The sequence below is a fragment of the Paramormyrops kingsleyae genome, chromosome 6 (genome assembly GCF_048594095.1).
Source record: "Paramormyrops kingsleyae isolate MSU_618 chromosome 6, PKINGS_0.4, whole genome shotgun sequence".
Taxonomy (NCBI): Eukaryota; Metazoa; Chordata; class Actinopteri; order Osteoglossiformes; family Mormyridae; genus Paramormyrops; species Paramormyrops kingsleyae.
The window spans coordinates 29,195,529-29,211,988 of NC_132802.1; the positions used below are offsets into that span (position 1 = coordinate 29,195,529).

General features: G+C 40.6%; 2 protein-coding genes and 1 non-coding gene across 5 annotated transcripts; all 3 read left to right on the top strand.

The window, feature by feature from the left end:
* Window positions 1-267: 267 nt before the first annotated feature.
* On the top strand, window positions 268-6,398 carry LOC140591683 (malate dehydrogenase, mitochondrial-like). 3 transcript variants are annotated; one of them, XM_072712993.1, is made up of 4 exons: window positions 268-886; window positions 1,650-1,810; window positions 1,962-2,105; window positions 2,588-6,398. In XM_072712993.1, exons 2-4 carry the CDS (start codon window positions 1,669-1,671, stop codon window positions 2,713-2,715), a joined length of 414 nt encoding a protein of 137 aa, XP_072569094.1. In that variant the 5' UTR covers window positions 268-886; window positions 1,650-1,668; the 3' UTR covers window positions 2,716-6,398. The 3 variants fall into 3 exon arrangements, 2 of the variants coding, with proteins under 2 accessions (XP_072569094.1, XP_072569092.1); XR_011991962.1 differs by lacking the exon at window positions 268-886 and having other exon boundaries at window positions 976-1,810; window positions 2,588-3,128; window positions 3,385-6,398; XM_072712991.1 differs by lacking the exon at window positions 268-886 and having other exon boundaries at window positions 976-1,810.
* A 2,869-nt stretch (window positions 6,399-9,267) lies between these two features.
* trnah-gug (transfer RNA histidin (anticodon GUG)) lies at window positions 9,268-9,339 on the top strand. Its single transcript has one exon. It is a non-coding gene; the product is annotated as a tRNA-His (tRNA).
* Window positions 9,340-9,514: 175 nt separating this feature from the next.
* Window positions 9,515-15,966, top strand: imp4 (IMP U3 small nucleolar ribonucleoprotein 4). Its single transcript, XM_023813525.2, has 9 exons — window positions 9,515-9,624; window positions 10,276-10,384; window positions 11,096-11,179; window positions 11,266-11,375; window positions 11,515-11,647; window positions 12,095-12,249; window positions 14,581-14,675; window positions 14,794-14,867; window positions 15,028-15,966. The coding sequence occupies exons 1-9, from the start codon at window positions 9,622-9,624 to the stop codon at window positions 15,138-15,140; spliced, it is 876 nt and encodes a 291-aa protein (XP_023669293.1). The 5' UTR covers window positions 9,515-9,621; the 3' UTR covers window positions 15,141-15,966.
* The last annotated feature ends 494 nt before the right edge of the window (window positions 15,967-16,460 follow it).

Sequence of the window (16,460 nt, forward strand, 5' to 3'; positions counted from 1 at the left end):
TTTTAATTATCATTCCTGTTGGAAGATCGTTCAGGCTACATTTGTGAGCATTTAGACTAATCATTTTCACAGATGAATAAAAATTAAAATGAAGTGTAACTTCCCAGTTGGTGTCCGAAAAAAACCGGGCGTTTGGCACTGTCCTGGCTTCGTATCACTGATGACAGCCGGCCTGTGGGGCTGTACCACAGGTATAGTGGGCCAGTGTTCTGTGTCATGTGCAAAACTGTCACATGTATTACTTCCGTGATCAAACTCATCACCATTGCTTTACACTGTAAAAAAATAGCCAACAGATAATTTGAGCGCCCACAAAGGTTACAGCAGATTCTTCTGCTAAATCTCTTCTGTTCATCTGCTCAATAAACGTGTTATCTAACTGCTTAGGACACAGCGCCGCATATATAATAGCCTGTAGCTACAAATGCTAGTCTGATTATGTTAACGCAGCCTGTTCGCTGTGTGGTAAGATCTTGCTATATTATAAGATCCCCTACATAAAGTCGCTGACTTGAAGCTAAGGAGATCATACTTAATACTGAAATTTGACTTTTAAAAAAACCAACATCGCAAATCAAATCACAACATCTGTCAGAAAAACCATAATTAGATCCTTTCCCCAAACCGTTCAGCCCTATTGTCATCTGACTTAAATGTATTCGATGTTTTGTCATCCTTTCTCCACTGTTGCAAATTTTCCAAGAATCATTTCTCCCAGTTGTTGGACTGATTGATTTATTTATTGAACTCCGACTTCCAGGGTTGAAATTTGCGATTTCAGGGATGAAGACGGGGAAATCCAAACAGAATCGCACTGGCAAAATTGGTCAGAATCGCCGGAATTGCGCGGCGTGGCGACAGGTGGCACTCGATTGTTTTACCGGCGGTAAGCCGAAACCGACTCGCTGCTGCTAGCCGAGCCCCCGTAGTTAATCCTGGGCGGGGCGCCAGAGCGCCTAGTTCTGGGCGCCTCAGTTTGCCCCGTAGACTCCGAGACGGTACGTAGTGTTTCAGCGGTCGCGTACAAGAAGTGTATTTTCAGTTATATTGTATAGAATTATGTAGTTTTGCTTTTGTTTACGTTTGTGAATAAATATATTCGTGTGCCGTTTCATGTCGTTTTTGTTAAAATGCGTTATTTTGATGGATATAGGTGACCGGGCTTTTTATGTTCTCTGTTAGGGAGATGACTGTGTGTAACCCCTGTATCCACTTGTTTCAGGAATTACTCTACTCAAGTGTGTTGTTTATCCAGCACTGGTATTTTATTTTCCTTTGTAATTGATCGAATGGTTGTGTCCAGTTTGCAGTAATGCGTACAACTTATTTGCTGTGAGCGGAGTTTCCACAATGTGGACTGGGAGACGGTAGAAGACTGTGTGTAACCCTTGTGTTCACATGTTTTAATAATTATTCTATCCAAATCGGTGGACAATAAACACCACCACAAATCCGTCGTCCAGCTAATTGTACAGCGCGATACGAACACAGCGCAGATCCACTACCAAGTAACGGGTGTACAACAAGCGGGAAGCCGGAGCGCGCCAACACCCAAGAGCGCTCGCGTGCACAACAACTTTTATTTTAATCGATGTCAGTGCCATTGCTAAGTGAGAATCTGCATAATTTCTATTTTGTTTTAATCCTAGCAGCAAACCAGTAGTCAGAATGTTTTCCCGCATTGCAAGATCAGCTGCAAGCACCGCTCGTACCTTATGCACATCTTCCCAGAACAATGCCAAGGTGACAGTATTGGGTGCGTCCAGGGGCATCGGCCAGCCCGTCACTGCTCCTGAAGAAGGGTCCCCTTGTGAGCAAGCTCTCGCCTCTGTTGTTTCGGCTTGTCTGTGCTGCACAATTATAGGATACAAGTAAATGATAAGATTATATATGAAATCGCTCAGGGCAAGGTAATTTTTGGTATGCAATTGCAGAGCGATCTAACCCTGTCTTTGTTTCAGCTCCGTACCGCCCGACTTTTCCTGCCTCCTCTTCCCACGCCTCCAGAACCATCCCACTCTCATCCAACCTAACCCCGTTCCTCCCCCGTGGATCCGCCATCGTTGCCACCCTGGGTGATGCCTGTGCCCATAACTGCCCTGACGGTATGTTATGTGTCAGGGTATATCTTTTTAAGATTAAAAGAACAAATTCATTCAGTATTTATTAAAATGGTATCCAGAACTCCAGGCCTGCAAATCACTTTTGCAGCATATTAATGGATTAAAATAAAATGGAAAAAGCATTCAGTCATAAAAAAAACAATGTGAACAGCTTGTACAAGTTTGTATACAGCTCCTAAGAATTACGGTACAATAAGGCAGACTCAGCGAGGAGGCTGAGATTTGGCACAAGAGGGGGTTGTCGGGTGTGCGTTTGTCAGCTCCGAGGACACTTAGTGCAAATATTTCTTCATCCCTATGTCCTCAAATCTACTTTAAGTGAAGTTACAAACTGTTGTTTTGGCTTGTCTGTATTGCACAATAATAGGACACAAGTAAATGATAAGATTATAAGTGAAATCGCTCAGGGCAAGGTAATTTTTGGTATGCAATTGCTGAGCGATCTAACCTTGTCTTTGTTTCAGCTCCGTACCGCCTGACTTTTCCTGCCTCCTCTTCCCACGCCTCCAGAACCTTCCCACTCCCGTCCGACCTAACCCCATTCCTCCCTCGTGGATCTTCCTCCTGTCTTCCGTCCATGTTTATGGATTGACGTTCTACCTTCCTGGCCTGCCTGCCCCCGGCTCATCGACAACCCTTTCGGTTCACCATCATTGTTTTGGCGTTTTCTACAGACTGATCTCTGGCTTTGTCCCTTCCTGTTACTTGGACCACGAATTGGCTTTTGTTGATAAACGGATTTTGGTGAAGTTCCCCAAGTGTCCTGATGTGAGTGTAACATACGATCTGAGTTGAAGTTTGCTGGGCCGTACTTCGTGGGAAGCCTATGCCCATGGGCTAAGCTCAAGAAGAAGGTAAAGAAAAGTGGAACAAAGGCCTGTACTCACCATGCAGTATTGTTTTCAGGAGTGAGACCCGAGGCGGACAATGAGGGAGACACCCAGTTTCAGCAGCAACAGATGTGGGAGTTCTGTCCTCTTTGAGATCCCAGAGACCAGCATCAAGGTACCAAGTTTAGTCTTAAGGGGGTGGTTTCCCAGAGACGGTTCAAATTAAGACAAGGGTTGGCTGTAAAGTGGAATAGTTAATCATGGTTTAAAAAATGAATACGAAACTTTTATGTGATCCGACTATAGAAGGATGAAAATAAAGTAAAAAATATCTACTTAAAGCAGCGCAATGCAAAAGCATCTCTATGCATGTCCTCTGTAGTTTGTTGTAAATAGTGGAATATCTGCATTGTTGTCCTCTTCTCTTGGAGGATCTGGGCATCCATGCATTTCAGGCAGTTGTGAAGGACAGCTGTCGCAGTGATGACAGTGCAGCAACTTCTTAATTTTAACCAAAGTGTTTTCTCAAGGCACTGATAATAACTCTTTCAAACACCAAGCGTGCTATACTAGACCGCTAGTGTGGATATGAGCCTGGTTGTAGCGACATGGCTCAGCTGTTGATGGGTGAGAGCATGACGTAAACACTAAATTCTGAGCATACCCACTGTCATCAAGCAATATTCCATTCTGATTTCCTCATTCAAGCTGAGTTTACATAGATCACAGATCCTACTCTTTTCCATCAATCCGGGGACCCTTTCCACCAGGCAATCATTTTGGATTGTTGAGGCGTTTTTTTGTTTTTGTTTTTTTTAAATATGTATGTTTGTTTCATTTTGGTGAAATTGTGAGGGGTTTTATTAGTGCAAACTTTTAAATTCTTTTTATGGGATTTAGTGATAACTAGAATATCATGGCTGCCTAGTTGAAGGCCTCCATCAAGAAAGGAACTTTATTTCTCGTCAGAAATTCTCCCAGTCCACATGGCGCACTTCAAGTCAGGTCAAGGGCAAGACTACAAAAGGTCCTTCTAACACAGGCTTTCTGCTGGAGTGCATTTTGTAGAATATAATTATTCCCGGATTGATGGGAATAAGCAGGATCTGACTGTCGCAAACATGTACTGTCCTCAAATGTACTTTAAATAAAGTCTTATTTATTTTTTGGTATGTGTAGCAAAGAAGTTAGTCTGTACTGCAGACAAGTACTCAGAAGTAGTGTGGTATTAAAACTTGATAGGAATGGTGAAAATAAGATTTTTATTATATGTGATATATTTAATCTAAACATATGTACTCAAAACCAGAGAGGTCCAAGTATTTAATGCTAGTGTTTCCCTTTGAGTGAGGTGGGTGACATTGAATACAGTCTGGAGGTGTATATGATTTAACAAGGGATGGAGTAACTTCATCACGGCTGGTGTGAAAACGGAGGCACTGACCAAGCATAGAATATTTTACAAGGTTTTACTTGACTATAGGGGTACTCAGGCCATGCTGAGAGTTTGGACCATCAGCTGCAGGACCTGAACTGTAGATCCAGACCTGTTAGAATCTTGTATACCTGGTAGGGATGCTCATTTCGATTAATTTTCCCAACCGACAACCGCCGTTCGTTAACCGAACATTAACCGTTAACTGATTAGATTAGAATATTAAATTCCTCTGGGGTCGGCGGTCCCGCCGGCGGGATCTGACAGAAATTTCGCCAAACCATTTAAATAACTCTGCGAGGTTTTATCATATACACATTTAAAAAACACCCTCAGAAACCTTGGACGGTCTACTTTTCAAATATATATATAGGTAGAAACTAAATATATTTTTATAGCTTCGTGATACGAATAGAAAGAACAAGAGTGACTGACTTAAGCGTCTGCATCTCGAAGCAGCTCTGATCGCCTTCCCACTTGCAAATTGCGCTATTCGCATGATAACAACATGATAATCCGACAGTTAGTATTGGATAAAGAAATATGTGAATACGCCCATTGTGACCGAAATAAAACAAGAGCACATGTCTGGGTAGTGTTTACACCGATCGGCTACAATATAGCACACGGATACGTCTCTGCCGCTGAAGCTTTGCGCCAATGTTTCCATTTTCAGCAGCAAAGCTCGTACCTGTGTTCATGGCTCAGTGGGCTAAGCCTGTGTGCCTGTAATCACAGTCGCCGATTCAAACACAGTGTATTTAGAACGTGAAAAGCGATCTTCAGCTGAGATGCCACAAAACTTCATACTACTACTAATAATTAAAATATATATAAAAACATTTTAAACCATTTAACTGATAGTAATATTCGGTCAAAATTAATTATTTCGGTTAACGGTTAAACGGTCAAAAGGAGCATCCCTAATACCTGGATCATGTCCCCCCTTAGTCTCCTTTGCTCGAGGCTAAACAGATTCAGCTCAGCTAACCTCTCCTCATAAGACATTCATCTAAGACCAGGAATCTTTCTTGTAGCCCTACGCTGCACCTTTTCTAAGGCAGCAATGTCCTTCTTAAGGTATGGTAACCAAACCTGCACACAATATTCTATGTGGGGTCTTACCAAGGAATTATATAATCATAGAATCACCTCCCTTGACTTAAACTCCACACACCTAGAGATGTAACCCAACATTCTATTGGCCTTTTTTTATTGCTTCCCCACACTGGCTAGAGTGGGACATGAAAGCATCGACATACACACCGAGGTCTTTCTCATAATCAGCTACCTTTATTTCAGTGGAATCCATAAAATATCTGTACATACAGCTCCCTGCATGGGTTGCCTTACGTTTATCTATGTTATTTATCTACTTATTAACTGGATGCCTGTCAAGAGGTAAGAGGCCCCTGGGTGTGTTCCAGTTTTCAAGGTTTTAATCTTTTAATTACATCTAAGGTGGCACCTTAATTGTTTTAATTAGTTATTTTAATTGGTTGCACATTTGCTGGATCTATGAATTTGTTTATGTTTTACTGTTGTATTTTCATGGATTATTGCATTGTTTTTATTAATGAAGTATTTTTCTGCCGGGATGATGACAGAAGGAACAACGTTGTGCGTACAAGTTGACGTGATCCTGTTGAGACCAGTATAGAGAGAAAAAAACATACTACTTAAAATAAATCTAAAGATTTGCTTGTAGGCCTGTATCTTAAAAAACAAAAGTTTTTACTTAAAGAAAAAATAGCAAAGCAAAAAGCTAACAAACTGCTATTTACTTATATATGTGTGTGTGTGTAAAGGTATTGATGCTGTTATTCTTGGATTGCCCTGGTCCAGATGGAATGTTTGGAGTGCTCTCAGCAGTTATACTATAGTAAGAACACCTCATCAATGTTGAGATACATGTGAGAATGTCCAGAATGTTCTGCCCACAAGTCAGTCTACAATAAGTCCCGGTATAGTACAGTTGTATTACAGCTATACTAATAATAAATAATAACTTAAAGAAAAATGGCTCTTAGAAGGTTTCTTTTGAAGTGCAATCAGATATTTACGGGATGCACCCGGCTGGCATTGTCTGATAATGTACAAGCTAATGTAGACACAATACTGACAAAGTAACTCATTTTTTGCTACTTTAATATAACAGCTATTATTATGATTTATACCCTTAGCGTGTCCTTCCATATTTCTATTTTGCTATAATAGAATGACTACAATGGAAAGCAGTGTATGTTGGCCAAGTGGGCGATTGATTGAAAATGAATTTACTGATGAGATGATAAGAACAATTTCGGAGTTTGTTGCCGAGATTCAAACACTCACTCAGCAACAAGATTTGTAAAGTTTATTATATTAAACATATATTTAAATTGTATATTATTATTACAGCTTCAATAGTCCCAAACCAGAAAAAATCACTACAGTCATTGATTGACAAATCCAGAGTGGTGCAGCTAGTCTAGGCACGTAAACCCAAGTTTTTCTTAGGAGCCTGTTCCAACCTGGAAATTGTACATCAGAATCAGTTTTATTGTCAAAATAATGTGACATTTCCAAGGAATTTGACCTAACATTTTGTTCCAATACAATCAAGATAATAAATACTAAAACTGTATATACATGTGAGCACAAAAGAAAGTACTAGTATAAAGTATTAATAAAAGCCCTACTACAATTATACTATATACTCACCTAAAGGATTATTAGGAACACCATACTAATATGGTGTTTGACCCCCTTTCGCCTTCAGAACTGCCTTAATTCTACGTGACATTGATTCAACAAGGTGTTGAAAGCATTCTTTAGAAATGTTGGCCCATATTGATAGGATAGCATCTTGCAGTTGATGGAGATTTGTAGGATGCACATCCAGGTCACGAAGCTCCCGTTCCACCACATCCCAAAGATGCTCTATTGGGTTGAGATCTGGTGACTGTGAGGGCCATTGTAGTACAGTGAACTCATTGTCATGTTCAAGAAACCAATTTGAAATGATTCGAGCTTTGTGACATGGTGCATTATCCAGCTGGAAGTAGCCATCAGAGGATGGGTACATGGTGGTCATAAAGGGATGGACATGGTCAGAAACAATGCTCAGGTAGGCCGTGGCATTTAAATGATGCCCAATTGGCACTAAGGGGCCTAAAGTGTGCCAAGAAAACATCCCCCACACCATTACACCACCACCACCAGCCTGCACAGTGGTAACAAGGCATGATGGATCCATGTTCTCATTCTGTTTACGCCAAATTCTGACTCTACCATTTGAATGTCTCAACAGAAATCGAGACTCATCAGACCAGGCAACATTTTTCCAGTCTTCAACTGTCCAATTTTGGTGAGCTCGTGCAAATTGTAGCCTCTTTTTCCTATTTGTAGTGGAGATGAGTGGTACCCGGTGGGGTCTTCTGGTGTTGTAGCCCATCTGCCTGAAGGTTGTGCGTGTTGTGGCTTCACAAATGCTTTGCTGCATACCTCGATTGTAACGAGTGGTTATTTCAGTCAAAGTTGCTCTTCTATCAGCTTGAATCAGTCGGCCCATTCTCCTCTGACCTCTAGCATCAACAAGGCATTTTCGCCCACTGCCGCATACTGGATGTTTTTCCCTTTGCACACCATTCTTTGTATCACACTGTAAGGTCATGGGACTCCATAATATATCAATGTGATTTTACATGTTACAAATCGACATGCTCAGATGCTGGTACCAGAGATGTACAAGTTATATCTGGCAAGGCAGATCCATAAATGTGACCTCCAGTTTGATCACATGAAGTTACAAATGGACAAGAAGCATCTTTCAATAGAAAATGACTAATTTGGAAACAGAAATACTATAGCACCAATTAACGGTATGATCTGAATGAAATACACAATTTCCTTTGTAACCTGACAATGCGTTGAAACATTTATTACTTAAATTATTTACTTTTTAAATTAAAAAAAAATCAATAGCAACATACTGTGTGAAAAATAATTTGGGGGGGAAAAGTATCTGCAATAATTTCTTTTAACTTTAATACATTGACAATATATCTTTCACAAACCTTCTGGGAGGAGGTCATCATCTTACAAGCACACTAAAGGACATCTCTCTCCTTTTACTGTGGCTATGTTATGGAATACAACACTTGCTACGATGATGTCACACGCCTTTGTTGGAGTGACCCAGAGATCATGCAGGAACTGGAATTGGCCCTTGAGGACCCCATTAATCATTTTATGTTTACATTTATGGCATTTAGCAGACGCCCTTACATAAGTGCTTAGAAGTCTCATCAATGAATGCATTCTGATACCGCCTAAGAATAATATCGCTCTAAAAAAAATCTGTTGGCAAGTAATCATTTTTTTAACAAGAGTGTAATCCTGGACGTGCTAATCCAAGTACTTCCGAAAGAGGAAGGCTTTTAGTCATTGTTTGAAGAAACCCCATCACTCAGCTCTTCGGCCATCTAGGGGAAGATCATTCCACCAAATAGGTGTCAAAACAGAGAAGAGTCTAGATGCATATCTTCCTTGCGCCATGAGAGATGGTGGTACCAGTCGAGCAGTGCTGGAGGATCGGAGAGAGCGTGATGCGGTGCGGGGTGAGATGAGTTCTTTTAGGTAAGAGGGTGCTAGTTCATTTTGATCACAGGCATAGTGACTAAGACTGCTGAACCACTCACCACCCCCACAGATTGATATCTGGGGGGATTCTCTTTCTGCCTCTCGCATCTTGCTCTCTGTAGCACCCGTAAATAAATTATTAGTAATATAACAAATTATGAAAACTGTAGGACTCATATTAACAAAAAAAAACCTTGGACATGATGCAAGCTCCAAACAAACACGAACGAGAGCTGTTTTCCGTGACGGGTGGCTTGCCGTGATCGTATAGTGGTTAGTACTTTGCGTTGTGGCCGCAACAACCCCGGTTCGAATCCGGGTCACGGCAGATAATGTCCCTTAAGTTATTATTTTTGACACTATATGTTTCAACTTAAGTTTTTAAATCTCTTTTTTTTATAACTTTAGCTGTTTATTTACTTAAAATCGTAGTCTTCAAAGTAAGATATTAATCTTTGAAGTAACACCCACGGATCTGACAACTTTTAAGAACTGGGAAAACTCATTGGTCATTTCCTAGTAACAATGTCAACTATTGGTTCGCATACGGTCGAATAGAAATCCGTCTTTTTCATTTACCCATGTGGTGTCTGAAAACGGAGCAGACATTATGGTAAGTTTGTTTAAATGTAGAATTGTTTTGAAATAATATGTTGAACATTGTGTTTCATTTCGTTCTCTTGCCGAGTTACTCCATTAAGAAAGCTGAAACTCATTTTCGGGTCATTAAAAACAAGAACCCTGTATCCAACTAGAAGTACTTACCAGTTTGTGAAGCTGAATTATATAGAGATCTGGTTCTTTTCTGTATATCTACTTAGGTTTCATCAGACGGTTTTTAAAAAATATATATATACTAATAAAATAACGTGCCGCTATTCTTGCTTCGGCAATTAATCCTCAAAATTGTTGAGACGGCAGCGAAATTGCACCCAACATGTTACACACAACAATGTAATTTGTAATATATATTTAACTGTCAGTAGGTTTAATGATATTGTCCTGGCGTCCAAGATATGACAGAAATAATGGCGTTCCGTAATGTCATAGCTACATATAGCTACCTCAACAAGGCCGATGAATTTGATGGTTTTTGTACAGTATACCAATCAAAACTGTCTAGCGTGTATGGAATTAAAACTGGCACTGAAATATACTCCTTGAAATCTGTAGCGCGTTGTGTTTACGTGATCAGGGACAAAAAAAATTACAACTCGAAATTTGTAGCTGTTGTCGCTAATCCTCGCTTTGTGTATTTATTTAGCTGCGACGGGAAGCCAGGCTTAGGAGGGAGTACTTGTACCGGAAGGCTCAGGAGGACAGGCTGCGCACCATCCAGGAGAAAAAACACAAGTTAAAATCTGCTCTAGACGGTAAGAGAGCCTCGCACGTATAAGATTTCTACCACAGTGTTCAATGTTCTGAGAAGCCATTCCCTCCAGAATGATCTAGTTGAAAGCAAAGCGTGACGATACACGGTAACTTTTTTAAGCACTGCTGCCGGGCAATGTTCCTGACCAATGTTGCTCGGTCAATATTTGAAAAACTTTAATCGAAAGTGGGCAACGAAACATTGCTCAAGAAGTTGCCCTGTGTCACCTTTATGGATATTTTAGAACTAGTAGGTTGAGGGTTGCAGTCCTGTCCCTACTCTGTGTGGAGTTTGTATGCTATGCCAGTGTTGCCCAGGCTTCCTGCATATATTCTGGTTTACTCCCATTGTCTAAAGATATGCATTTAGGTGAATTAGTGTATCTAAGTGACTGATGGCTTGTACTTTGTGTGTGTGACTGTGTAGGTGTGTGCTGTGTTTTGGACTGGCATCCTGTGCTGCTCAGGATAGGTCCAAAGGCCCCACCTTCCCTAATGACAAGTCACTGAATAGATGAATGACACTAAAGTATTTTATATTTTTGTGAATTCTGTCATGGTATGGTGTAGATCGCTGTAATGGGATTTTTCTAGAAACACATCAAACAGCCCTAATTATACAATGCACCGATTATGTTTATTGACTGAAGTCTGAGTGTGGTCTTTCTATACATTCCATAACCACAGTACTAAGGGCTTCATATATCTTCCAGAGAATCGTCTGCTTCCGACAGAGATTCGTAAGGAGGCCTTGCAGCTCCAGAAGCTTCTTGAATATGATGATGAGGGAGCAGAAGGTGAACACAACTTATGACCTATTTTATGTCCTGTCAACACTGATGGTAACTACAGAAAATGAGTGTGATTTTCTTTCTTTTGGCAGGTGTCAGCAGTCACGCTGATGATGAGTATAAATGGGGTGGAGTCGAAGACCCTAAAATTATGGTGACGACATCTAGAGACCCTAGCTCCAGACTTAAGATGTTTGCCAAGGTCTGTTACAGTGCCATACATGGAGCATACCAGTAGATTTTAAATGAAAACCTGATAATTATCCTTCAGCCATGTTTCAGGAAGGTGCAGCATTGCAGTCTGTGTTTTTGACTTCTTTGGTCCTCATTGTGGTTATCAGGAAGTGAAGCTCATCTTCCCAGGAGCTCAGCGTATGAACAGAGGGAACCACGAGGTGAAAGCATTGGTCCAGGCCTGCCGTGCGGCTGAGGTCTCAGACCTGGTGATTTTGCATGAGACCCGAGGCCAGCCAGGTAGGTGTATAGTGAGACATGCTCAAGTATATAAATGACACAGCACGCAGCCCTCCAACTTGCAGGGGAAAATTTGGGGGTTGGTGGTGGGATTGGCACTCCAGCCACAGTAAAACATCTCATGACAGCTCAAACCGAACAGGCATGACACTTTTCTGCTCTCCACGGGAGTAGCTCCCCTGGTCATGGGTGACTTCAGTGTGACCACTGGCACTGACAGGGCTGGCTTTGAGGGCTGTGTCAGTCCCCATGGGTCTGAGGAACTGTTTAATGCTTGCATAGACTGGGTGTCGGGCAGGGTCGTGGGGTCTAGCGGCCATGGAGCTGTGGCAGATGGATGATATTTTGAAGAATCGTTGGAAGAAATGGGCAGATAAAATGATAATAAAAATAAGAATTAGAATAAAGTGTCCAGTAGTTCACCGTTACCTGTATTCCCACCCACAGACGGCTTGGTCGTGTGTCACTTGCCATTTGGACCCACAGCCTACTTCACATTGTACAACGTGGTTATGAGACATGACATCCCAGACATTGGCACCATGTCCGAGGCCTTCCCACACCTCATCTTCCACAACTTCACCTCACGCCTGGGGCAGAGAGTGAGTACAGCATGAATGTGGGTTTTAGCTCATGTTGTTTTCTCTATAGATTCTTAATGAGATATTTTAACATTTATTTACTTAACATGTTCTCATTTCTCATACAACCTTATCCATAGTGCTGTTCTGAGTAAAAATGTCATACATTTGCATCACCAATAAGCCTGTCACGATCGATTATATCAATAATCAAGTAATCTACTGATTAATCTGATGATTCACAGAGCAATCGTTTATATGTAATGTAATATAATATAATTAGTGTGAGGCAGGAATCAGCCAGTCGTTGCAGGGGACACACTCAAACATATCGGCACTCTCACTTAAGTTACATGTTTTTTTGGTTTTTTTTTTACAGTGGAAGGAAACTGGAGGATATTCAGAAATACAGCACCTCTTTGTATGTGAGGGTGTCACGACTAGGTCTGCCACATCTGTCACATAAATTTAGTTTTTTCCAGGACAGACAACTATAATCTGAGGTGGTCCTGGAAAATCCTGGACGGGTGGCAACCCTAGCTGTGACCCCCCCCCCCCCCCCCGACCCACTGTGGCACTGTACTGCCCTGACAGCTTGCATGCTGTTAATATCCACTTGACATTTCATGCACATGCAACTGTCACATCGTAAGGACCGCGATAGTCTGCTGGGTTCGAACCGTCAATTAGTTGTGCTAAAACCTTTTTACTCAGTCACTGGAAACTTTGCAAGTTTCAGTTTAAATCATTCTCGTCCTGGCTGTTGGACTCACGCTTAGTCCATTTAGAGCATTTGTGAGAAATTAAACAAAAATGAGCAAAGATGGGAAAAGCGAGCAGGAAGTGGCCCAAAAAGGGATTCATCTTTCACTGTATGGAAAAATTTTATATTCCATTATTGAGGAAAAGTAATTGATTTCTCAGAACTGCTTTGTGTCTGTTGGCACAACACACGGCAACACCACCAACTTATTTGACAGACTCTGCTACTAAAGTTCTTTTTGGCTGTCTAGTTTTCAATTCCTAAATATCGCAGTGTATTTTTCCCAGTCTCATTCAGTCGTAAAACACATAATATGTTAACAAAAAATATTATTGTCCAGTCATTATGTAACATATTATGTAAGATGATGTGGCTAAGTAACAGGACCAATCTTTGTTTTATCAGCGATTATTTTGACTTACAGGAAGCATAGAAAGTAAAGTAAGCAAAATAATTTAAGTGAACGTGATGACAAAGACAGGCTATGCTACTCTACGAGGCTAAATGGCACATATCTATGGCTAACCTCGCAGTATTGGGCGAGTCAATCAAACCCGAATGTCTTCTTGTAAGATGTTTTTGCATTGCTGTTGTTCTGTGATGATATTTAAGTTCTGCTTTGCAATACTGACAAACGACTTCATTTTCAGTCAGTTTTAATCGGAAGTTCTTCCATAGAACTGAGCCTTTTGCTCTTTATTTGGATCCTCATCCACTATGTGCTGTAGTCCCTCCATCAAGTTGTCAAGTAATTGAGAAGGAAATTTTTTATCTGAGATTTACTGTGTAATCGTGACGGTTCTAATCGCCAATCATTGTTACATAGGCACAAGTAGTATTTGTAGTATTTCCATTTGTGCTCACGTAATCCAATAGTGTTGAAGTGCAAATAAAGTATGGTGCTTCATATTATTATATGATATTAATTTAATATATTATTATGGTGAGTAGCTTTGGATATTTTCCGAGTTAGATTCCTGGTTATTTAAAGATGTCAGCCTTTTCTTCTCACCCTTTTCTTTCTACACTTGGTTTGACTAGGAAGTTCTATAATCAACCCTACCACATTGCGAGAGTTAGAGTCACAGGTCCTCCGTGATCTGGAAAAGCCATGTGAAATTTTTTGGTCCCCTTGGCGAGCAAAACAACCATGCGAGTGGAGCGAAAAAACATGAGAAACGTGAGACACAAAGATCACTACAAGCCACTGTGAGAGGCTGCCCTAAACACGCTTGGTGTCCTCCAAACTAGCACTGTACATATATTTTATGCATTTATAAGTTACTAAACTTTTGAGTGTCGTCTGCTGGCATTCGCATGTCATTTGCAGCTATCACAAAACTCACCATTTCTTATGTTGGCGCCACGATATAGCGAAACCATGATGAGGAAAGCTGCAGTACAGAAGGGTTGACTGTACATTGAAGTCCTAGTATTGATTCCCTCTGATAAGTTGATATGCTCCATATGTGAGCCACAGTCTGGTACGGAGGGTTTTAATCGGAGGTTTTTGGATATGTGGTACACAAACTGGTCACACAAGTCATGGTAGTAATGCTTTTCGTCTGAAAATACTTCTCTTTATTCAGGTGTCCAATATCCTGAAGTATCTGTTTCCAGTGCCCAAAGAAGACAGCAGACGTGTGGTCACATTTGCCAATCAGGAAGACTACATTTCCTTCAGGTGAGGCAGACAAGATTTCCAATTCCACCCTTTAGAAATCTTTTGGTCAACCTATATCATAATTTGGATGCTGTGATCATGAATGTTTCTTTTGAGCTGTGGTAATTCTTGTTTGTAGACATCACACATATAAGAAAACTGACCACAAGAATATTGAACTAACAGAAGTGGGGCCAAGGTTTGAAATGAAATGTAAGTCGCATGCTGGAATAATTTGAAAGTATGCTTGTCATTTAAATCATGCCTAGTAAATATAGACATGGTGTAAATAAGAATTACTTGTATGATTTTATCCCCCCCCCCCCAGTGGATCCCTCTTTTGAGTCAGTCTGTTTTTCCTGTCTTGCCACAGTGTATATGATCAAGCTCGGCACTCTGGAGAACGAGGCCACAGCAGACGTGGAGTGGCGTCTGCATAGCTACATGCATACAGCAAAAAAGCGCAGGGTTCTGACCACAGAGTAGCTGTGAGACCTGGGACCAAAAACTGTTTTTGTATCATATGTGTTACTCAGCGATTCTACCACTGCTTCAGAGAAGTCATTTATTGATGCCATAATTTCCTGTTTTCAACATTACTGAATACTGGCTATAGGTAATTTACCAGGTAGCAAAGAGTTTTGTTATACAGGAGGTTGGTGTTTCACTTTTTTTATTTTGTCCAAGCTCTTTGGCTTGCTCATTGATTGGATGTGTGAATAATTTTCTGATTATCCTGATATTTTCTGTTGAAACAATGCCTTGCAAGTAAGCTCCAAAATTGAGACACAAAACACAGATGTTGTGGATTTTTTTTAAATAGGAATCTGTTAGCATTTCTGTAACCAAGCCAATTTCTATTTGCCCTAAGGGAAGTTTATACTGTACAAATTTAGTGTTTTTCTTCTTGGATCCATTTCTTCAATTGCAATTTTGAGCTTTACAAGTAGGTTAGTAAGTATTTTTCATTGGTCTTCTGGGGGGAAATCTATATCTGGTTTTGTGTGACCCAGCCTCATAAAGGTTGTCATAATAATGATGGACAACAAACAGCATTTATCTTTATTGATCAGGGTGAGCAGTTATGGATGGTTGTATGTGGACCATTGATAACTAGTTGAATCTCAACTGGAAATAATATCAACTGGATTCTACTGAGCAGAAGAGCACTGCAATTAGATGGTAATTTGGGCCATTCCTTAATACAAAGATGTTTCAGCCTGTGTTCCAAATCATGGGGGAATGTTACGTTGCACCAATGTATACTTTTAGGTACGTATGATATGACAATAAAGCCCACTTGATTGTGAAAGTAGTCCAACACCATTTTACCATCTCCACCATGCCTTATAGTTGGAATGAGGTTTTGGTGTTGGTTATCAAAACATAACACTGCGCACATTCACCAAAAAGGTCAATTTTATCTCACCTGTCTACAAAACATTTTTAATGGAGCAAAAGCTTCCTCTGCAGTGTCCTCCCATGACTACTCTTGTTCTGTATTTTTGTTATGGTGAACACAGGCATTGTGTGCAAAAGTGCCAGCAGATCATTACTCATTAGGTATCATACTAAGTTTCTTTGTCATTTCTTCAAATATTTTAAAGCATTCCTTACTGATCTGTGGCACTCTTTGGGAGGGTAGACACAATGCTGAATATCATCCATCTGTAATTGCCTGACTTTGGATCAGTGGTGACCCAAATCTTAAGAAATCCTCTTACTATTCTTACTTTCCTTACAGTTTCCAAAGTGCAATATATTGTGGATGCCATTTTATATTACTATGTACTCAGTTTGTTCAGC

Excerpts from the sequence above, each read along its gene's own strand:
- LOC140591683 (XM_072712993.1), top strand. The coding sequence starts at position 1,669 with ATGTTTTCCCGCATTGCAAGATCAGCTGCAAGCACCGCTCGTACCTTA. Across the intron at positions 1,811-1,961 it reads TCCTGAAGAAGGGTCCCCTT|CTCCGTACCGCCCGACTTTT; the intron begins GTGAGCAAGCTC and ends TCTTTGTTTCAG. Across the intron at positions 2,106-2,587 it reads TGCCCATAACTGCCCTGACG|CTCCGTACCGCCTGACTTTT; the intron begins GTATGTTATGTG and ends TCTTTGTTTCAG.
- imp4 (XM_023813525.2), top strand. Across the intron at positions 10,385-11,095 it reads GTTAAAATCTGCTCTAGACG|AGAATCGTCTGCTTCCGACA; the intron begins GTAAGAGAGCCT and ends TATATCTTCCAG. Across the intron at positions 12,250-14,580 it reads CCTCACGCCTGGGGCAGAGA|GTGTCCAATATCCTGAAGTA; the intron begins GTGAGTACAGCA and ends CTCTTTATTCAG.